The 8,545-nt window shown below is 41.6% G+C and overlaps 1 protein-coding gene across 1 annotated transcript in view; it reads left to right on the forward strand.

The window, feature by feature from the left end:
- st8sia2 (ST8 alpha-N-acetyl-neuraminide alpha-2,8-sialyltransferase 2) overlaps nucleotides 1-8,545 on the forward strand; it is a 10,551-nt gene continuing 2,006 nt past the window's right edge. The window contains exons 1-5 of the mRNA XM_023422379.2: nucleotides 1-489; nucleotides 1,958-2,014; nucleotides 3,101-3,241; nucleotides 3,337-3,594; nucleotides 6,346-6,639. Of these exons, the coding sequence (XP_023278147.1) occupies nucleotides 392-489; nucleotides 1,958-2,014; nucleotides 3,101-3,241; nucleotides 3,337-3,594; nucleotides 6,346-6,639 (848 nt within the window). The 5' untranslated portion in view covers nucleotides 1-391. The remainder of the gene's footprint in view (nucleotides 490-1,957; nucleotides 2,015-3,100; nucleotides 3,242-3,336; nucleotides 3,595-6,345; nucleotides 6,640-8,545) is intronic.

Genomic DNA, 8,545 nt, shown 5'->3' on the forward strand with positions numbered 1-8,545 from the left:
TCAAACTGTGGCTCGTGTACATACGGAGAGTTGGCCCCTGCGCCTTTAAGACTGCATGTGGTCAGGTCTACATCCCGCTGTCCCCATGGCAGGCTGCGCGAGTGCACGCTTTCAAAGTTTGACTGGGGAATAGAGGTAACAGTGGAGACGGCAGCAGCAGCAGCGTCGCCCCGTCGGGAAACAGACACACGGCAATCATCATCTCCATGAAGGAGGGGGGAGGAAGGATCGCAGCTCGCCTGGGAGTGTCCGACCCCGGCGATAAGAACAAAGAGGGGGGGAAAAAATGACTGAGCGGATTTTCGATTTCTAAATGGGAAACACAAGGAGGTTAATGTAACACAGGGTCTGCTGAAAGGAGGGACTCCCGGCTGCAGCCTGCCCCTCAGCCATGCCGCTCGTATTCCGCACGCTGTTGTTCGGCTTTGTAACGCTGCTGGTTGTGGTTTTGATAATTGATGATATTGCAGAAGTGGAGGAAGAAACTGCGTAAGTAGCCCGCCGTAATTTACCCACGCATGAGGTGTGAGAGCGAGTCTGTAGTGTAGTGGGTTGTTTTCTTGTCCAGTGAGGTTCTTTCCTTCAGGCTTTTTTTTTTTGTTGCAAGATTTAGTTGTAGATATGAAGTGGAGAAAAGGGAATAAATGAGTGAAATAAGCGAGTTTATTTGAATTAAATAGAAGTTTGGAGTTGAATGTGGAGCGTGTGTGGCTTGTTTCTTCATTTGTAACACTTGGGTGCAGCAGTGGCAGCTGTTCCGACAGCAGCCTGCCTGGGTCTCCAAGGATTAGGCTATTTGTCTTGCAGCAGCCTGCATGCGGGATAGGATACATTTACACTATAAGAGGGAGTGTGTGTGTGTGTGTCTGTTTGTGTGTGTGTGTGTGCGAGAGAGAGAGAGAGAGAGAAAGACAGACAGACAGGAAGAGATGGATGGGGAGGGGGCAACAGATTGGGAACAAAAGAGGCTTTCTTCTTTTTTCTTTTTCGTTTTTCAGACTTTGAAATGTTGAGCAGTGCAGCAAAAAAAAAAAAAAAATTGTTCCAATTCACTCACACATGCCCCACTTGCATTTGACCTGCAAGAAAATACCTTCTTTATTTAGCATGAAAATACTTGTCACATGTGAAACCAAACCAGACCTCAACAGGGCAACATCCTCCTCCTGGTCTCATTATTGTCATCACAAGCTGTGAAGATGTTGTGCTACCTGAGCAGCAAGTAAGACCCCTCTCTAAATCTTTTGGATTTTCATATTTCCCTTTCAGCAAGAACATTTTGTTTTGAATGCAATTACCCGGCTGTGGCTCACGTTGTAATGAGGTCATATTGGTTTGTGATGTGCCGTGGGAGAAGAACCAGAACCAATTGCACTTCTGCATAAATGCAGCTTAAACGCAGGAATATATTTAAAGGCCACCAGGTTTGTAAGAATGAGTGAGAACAGCCCACTTGTCTGTCAAAGCAGCACTCCCCAGTTTCAGTTTCACACAGCTGCTCGCAGCTTGTCATGATTTTATCACATGCGTCCAAGGTCATGATTGCAATATAGACTGATGCTTAAAAATCTAGATATACATACAGTATGTTTACTGTAAATGCATTTTGGCTCGTGCACTCGACACCCCTGTGGAAAGATTGCTCACTTCCCTGTGAAAAGAAAACCTCCTTTCAGTATAATGGGGCTCCATTAAGGCCACATTTCTCCTCATTACATCAGCAAATGGGCCCACAGTGGATTGCTCTAAAAATACCTTGATGTGTGCCTTTCACCCTCATTCTATCTTAAAAGATGGAGGTACAACAAGCCTGCTAGTGAATACATTGGGAGCATTACTGTTACAAGATATGATTACGGGGAGGTTTTGAAGCATTTGTCCATTATCAACCCAAGAATCCAGGCGGCAGCATATGGTTCTTAATTCAATCTAAATCCTTTTTTTTTTGTTGTTCTAGGAACACTGGACATTCAAAGAAGATGAACTTGCAGAAGCTCTTGCCTAAACCACACAGGTCGTAAATCCAATTATCTTCACACACACACACACACACACACACACACACACACACACACACACACACACACACACACACACATATATATATACACAGCACATACACATACTGTATCGTTAAAGACCACTAGCGGGAAGCTTACTGGTCTCTCCATATAATTTTCAACTGGTATTGGTCATTTGATTCCTTTGCAGCTTTGATAACACAGTGAGTCATTCACAGTGAGTGTCTTGTTACTTTTCACAGAAAGAAGGCAGCTGCTATAAATACGCATCAGTGTGGAGGTATCCATGTGATGATGGGAACATCTGCCATAAAAATAAAGATGGACTAAAAGTTAAAGAAAAGAATGCTGTATTTCAAATAACATCACTTTATTGCATTTAAATTATTCTAAAGGTCACTGAAGCCATATCCATTGAAGTCAGTATTGTAGATACAGTGGTGGAGGGAGCATTCAGATACTTTACTTAAACAGAAGCAGTAACTACCCTAAAGAAAAACTCTGCAAAAACTGTTTCATGCATAATTGTACTTGATTAAAGGACATAAGAGTTTCACAAAGTATCAAGTAAAATATGGCAGCTGTGGGTGTTATTTCATCAGTGATGCAGTAAATAAGTGTAAATACCATTTGACTTGTGATGGGTTGAGATGGAGCTAATTCGAACTACATTATAATACTGATAGATTGTTCTATAATAATACATTATATTTAATATTGAAGTAGATCTTTGTGTGTTAACTCTTAATGTGCAATGTAACCGGTAACTAAACTGCAAAATGGTGTAGTGCAGTAAAAAGTCCAATATTTCTCTCTAAAAGGTACTGGAGTGAAAATGTAAAGAATAAAATGGTAATACTAAGTTAAATTTGAACTTGTATAAGTACAGTTCTGAAGTAACACTATATAAATTATTCCCAAAATCACAGATCTGTCCCAAATATGACACCCTGGGAACGACTCATACAAAAACCCTTCCATTGAAATTCACACAAATAACAAGCTTTTTATTTCTGATTGATGAGAATTTGAAAGATCAGCATTGTGTGTCAATAACATGACTCTCCATCCTCATGTAGAAAGGCGGCGGCACACATGGATCCCACTGCTTTGACAAGACTGAGGATAGATGTGAACCACCATCGGCCGAGCTACAATCACACTGCCAAGCTCTCGTCAAACAACTGGACCTTCAACAAGACCCTCTCCAACCTCATCAGGCACAATCATAATTCTCCACAATTATCTCTGCAAGGCTGTACACGTCAATAAGCGGAGTCTTTCATAACCAGTCTGTATCTTCTCCTTTTGACAGGAAGAGTATTCTGAGATTCTTCGACCCGGAGAGAGACATCTCGATCCTCAAGGGCACTCTGAAACCAGGAGATATCATCCATTATGTTTTTGATCGCCACAGCACCACGAACATCTCAGAAAATCTCTACCGTCTTCTGCCAACCATATCCCCCATGAAAAACCAACATCACAGGCGCTGTGCCATTGTGGGAAACTCTGGGATTCTGCTGAACAGCAGCTGTGGCCCAGAGATTGACTCGCACGACTTTGTTATCAGGTATTTTCTTTTTGCATAGAAACAGCATGAGTGATTTCAGGGTTGGAAGTCTTCCACTTGAAAAAAATGATAAAAACCTGCAAGTTAAAGTAGACTGTAATTGAAATGGATTAGTAAATTAGTTTCAGTTTTAGGTTTATCTCACTTCTACTAAGGGTATAATTCACATTTGAATGATAATCACTTTCTCGAGTTCTCGGTTTAATTCAGGTTTGGAGTCGGTGCTCACACAGCTGGAAATATATTAATTGCACTTTTGAAAAAGCTGTCAAAGCCTTTTAATGATTTTAAGTTGGAAACAAACTTCCAGACTGAGAGCAATTAAATGCATGATTATACATGAAATTGACATTTTGAAAAAGCTTTTGCATCCGGCGGCAACACACGGTGTTTTGCAGAGAGACACCGGTACTCTCAGGGGTCCTGCTTTCAATTACCAGAGAACTCTGTCTGTGAAGCCATCAGCCGGCCGTGTTTTGTGTTTGGGTGTAAGCAAAAGAGCCACTGAGTGGGTTATTTATCACTATTCATACTTGTCATTGCATGAAATCTGTCGAGAGTTATTTTATGATGGAATATGCAAAAAAGTTTTTTTTTAAAAGTATAAAAGTATAAGTATTCTGGTTGGGATTCTGTATACATGGAGGGACAGGCGAACAAAGCAAGTGCTATCTGCACTGGTATTTACGGTGAAAAACATCTACTCATAAATCAGTGCTGCTGTTGTATAAGCCAAGCAGGAAGCTGTCTGGTAGCACCTTGTTGAGCTGATTGATCGATAACTGGATAGACCTCAAAATGTCGGCATGTCCCTTTTTTTTTTTTTTTTGTAATTCTGAAATTGATTCTTTTATCTTCGCATCTTGTCTCTTCTAAGTGCTGCAATGTTATGTTGATGAGGAGAGGTCATGATTCCTAGACTGTAGCAGCATGATGATAATGCCGAGGCTCGGCGGTAATGGTCGGGCTGAAGGCAGACAACAGGGAATGTGGCATTTTGAGATGTTTGGGATGCTCGTTATAGATGATTTTTAGCTCGGGGATAATTGGGTACACTCCTGCAGTTCAGTACAACTTAAAAAAAGAAACGGCACTAAGTCAGCCGATGGTGCACATTTGTCACGTTTTCAGTTGTAATCTCTGGACAAACTGTTTCCTCATGCAGGTACATTAGCAGCCATGCTTCACTGACAGTTTCCATTAACCTGTAAGAGAACCCAATGTCCCTGTCCAGGGGGCGGATCGATCGTATCAATACTGGCGATACTAAGTCTTGTTTTGAGTATCGCACACCGATCACCTAATTAGTTCAGAGAATTCACACGAGAAATATACGTTATTCACTATTAAGGACTGTCCAGTGTTTTAACAGGCGTGTGATTAAACATTTAACTCTTAATTGTTAAATGAAATTTTTGCAAATTGTTTGTTGGTTAAAAAATACATATATATATATATCAGGAAGTAGCTTATTGATGATGCATGCAAAGATTGAGATGTGTGGTTTTCACTGGACAGCGAGAGCGAGTTGATACCAGAGTGTAAATTAGAGTACGAGGAGATACTTAACAAAAAAGCACTCCCGGTGTGTTTTCCTGCCACGTGTTACGAGAGTAGAAAAGCTCCACCATGAAGATAATAACCAGCTTTGTGTTTTCTGGCATTTATGAAGAGGCTGAGGTTAACATCAGTAAACTAAACGCTATTCTGCTGAATTTCACTTGTTTTTCTGCTGTATTTCACTCCTGGTTAAAGCTTCTGCAGAATAAATGCTGTGACTAACCTTGGTGAGGTACAGATGGATGATAAATTACTGGAAAAAGTCAAATAAAAGTGTCTTAGGAAGGTGTTGGGCCAACATGAGGCGTTAGAACAGCGTCTGTCCTCTTCCTACACTGTAGTCCGCTCCTGAAATTTCCCTTCTTGGTATTTATCAGTGTTTTACTATAGTATGATGGTATCCTTGTAAAGTGAACATTTAAGTGACGGCGAAGACCACAGCATATGAACTGCATATGTCTCTCATCATTTTCGTACCAATCAGCCCCCTCATGTCCTGTATGGAACCATCTGCATTAATCTTTTATTCAGGGTTTTCCTTTAAATTGTCGCCCATCTTTACATGTCCTACTTTTAACTAAACAAAGGACGGGGACAGGCTCCAGTCGCTGTCTTTGTCTTTAGTCTCTTGAAATTCTTTAGGATGCTACAGTCCCTGCCAGGAGCAAAAAATCAATTGAAATCACATTTAAGATGATGAGCACTCAAATTTTCTTCTTAATTTTTTTTTTTTTTTTTAATTAGCTCATTAACAACAGTCCACTAGACACACTGATGTTTCCAGCTCTGCCTTCGTGTGTGTGTGTGTGTGTGTGTGTGTGTGTGTGTGTGTGTGTGTGTGTGTGTGTGTGTGTGTGTGTAAAAATGTAAGAAGAAAATGTGAGAGCTCACCCTAAATGGGATGACATGGCTTTTATCAGTCACTAAATGTAAATTGAAAGGGAATCCTGAGGGAGAATTAGGAAAGTTCATTTTATGGGGAACCTGTCTCCTCCATTGAAACACATTTCACTGGGGAACTTTGCATTTGCTTTGTTTCAGTAGCCCGTTGACTTGCCTGCAGATGTGTATGCAGATGTGTATGTGTATGCTTAGGGAGGTTCAGATCAAAAGAAACCAGGAATTCCTGTACGAAATAATGTCACAATTGCAGTCTATGATATTGTGTGACCGATGCTTGCTTGTCCGAAGGTGTAACCTGGCGCCAGTGGAGGAGTACTCTCGGGATGTGGGGCGGCGTACCAACTTGGTGACCATGAACCCCTCGGTGGTGCAGCGGGCCTTCATGGACCTGGTCAGTGAAGAGTGGAGGGATCGATTCCTGCAGCGGCTTCAAAGCCTCAGTGGCAGCGTGCTCTGGATCCCGGCCTTCATGGCCAAGGGGGGAGAGGAGCGTGTGGAGTGGGCCCTCCGTCTCATCCTGCTGCACACTGTGGACGTACGCACCGCCTTCCCCTCGCTGCGCCTTCTCCACGCTGTCAGAGGGTAAGATGCAGCTCAGGCTCCCGGTGTGCTGCGTCCCATAAGAATACCTGTGAGCAGCATAATCAAGGGGGCTGGTGGCAGAGTCTAATCTGCAGCTCAGCTGGCTATTTTTAAAAGGAGTATTAAGGCTGATCACCAGGGGCAGCCAATGTGAGAAGGCTACTCTGTCTCCTCACCCGAATCGTCTCATCAAATCCGTCTTAATGAAGTATAAAATGTGTGTGTTGATTCTAAAACAAATGGCATAATTCAGGTTTTATTTGTAGACAAGGATCAGTTGTGGCTCTCTTTCAAGGAATAGTTTGACTTTTTGGAAAATGTATTTATTTGCTTTCTTGCAGAGAATTAGATGAGAAGATCAATACCACTCCCACTGTTTGAAAGGGGGGAAAGCTTTGCCTGGCTCTGTTCAAAATGTTAAATTATACCTACCAACAGCTCTTGTTGTGTCATGTTTGTTTTAGAAGTGTAACAAGACCAGTAGTCTACAGCTCTGAGGCTGTAAATGTAACTACTAACAAATCTCATAGTTGAGTGTGATATGTGACAAAGGAGGTATAATGTTTACAGTGTTCACCATCTTAGTTTGGCATGGTAGCATGCTAACATTTCCCAACTCTCACTAAACAGCTGAGGCTGATGGAAATGTCAAGATTTGTATTTGATTATAAACTGAAGTATTGGACAATTTTTCATGTCCTGAATTCATTCTGAGGAGGATATGAATATATGTCAACCTAATGATGGTGCCAGAGGAAATGGGTTTGCCAAAGTTTGTCACCTGAGGAGAATGAATTTATTTATAAAAATGCCATGACAATTCATCCAGTGTTTGATGAGATATTTTATTTCCTAGAACCAGCGTGACTAAAAACAGCAAAACTATTCCTTTTGAATTGAGGCTTATTTCTCCGCTGTTTGACCAGGTGTTCATCCTTGACTTTTTACGCTGATGTTGACACTGATTTTAACATTTTATGAAAATGCTTTCTAATGAAAATATGAATTTCTGAAGAGATCAGTTGGTGTCAGGTTGCGTGCTGATTCGTCAGCTCCAAATTACTATTTAGATTCTGTTGTTGACAGGCCTCTGCAGGGGCTCAGGAATAGCACAGATAACAAGCAATGTTCTTAAAGCTGTGGTATAACAGGACTTGTTTGGTGTGTACTTTTTGTTAATCTTTATTATTTGTGTTGATTTAGTTTAGAGCTGGTCAGGGATCTTGAGCTGTGCTTTTTGCATATCTGTCAAATCCAGCCTCCGCTGCCTTCAGGCTTTTATAAAATCCCTCTCTGCATTTCTTTTTTTTTTTTTTTTTTTTTTTTTTTGCTGTCCCTGCCTCCCTCTCATCACCACCAGACTCTGCTCCGGATCTTTCCTGCCTCGTTAAAAACCTAACAACCACTGCTGGTCAGTGACCAAATTATGCCATTTTATATGCCCCAACTAACACTCGCTATTGCAAAGGGGTAGAACTGGGCCATGATTTTGATTCATGTAGTTCAGTCTGTGAGATATGATTTCACCAGAGAGAAAATAATTTCCCTGACTTTCTCTTACAGATGAAAACACATGTCTTGGCTGAACTTTAAATCCCCATCGTCTACAGTAGAAGACAAAGGTTCTGCTTACATTCATTCCAACCAAATACCGTATCAGATCCTTCCACTGTTAATTAGACCTTGCTCTCTGCTCTGGTTGTTGGGATACTGATCACCTGCTGTAGTGTGTGTGTGTGTGTGTGTGTGTGTGTGTGTGTGTGTGTGTGTGTGTGTGTGTGTGTGTGTGTGTGGCTGGATTGTAAACCTGCCCACTGTTTGCCCTTCATGGCACATGAACTGCTTTAAATAGAACAACCTCTACATCTCAATACGACCTTCCACACTTACCAAAGAGCATGTTAGG

Source organism: Seriola lalandi, unplaced genomic scaffold, assembly GCF_002814215.2.
Source record: "Seriola lalandi dorsalis isolate HSWRI2012SDOR001 ecotype SW California unplaced genomic scaffold, Sedor1 jcf7180002054682, whole genome shotgun sequence".
Classification (NCBI taxonomy): Eukaryota; Metazoa; Chordata; class Actinopteri; order Carangiformes; family Carangidae; genus Seriola; species Seriola lalandi.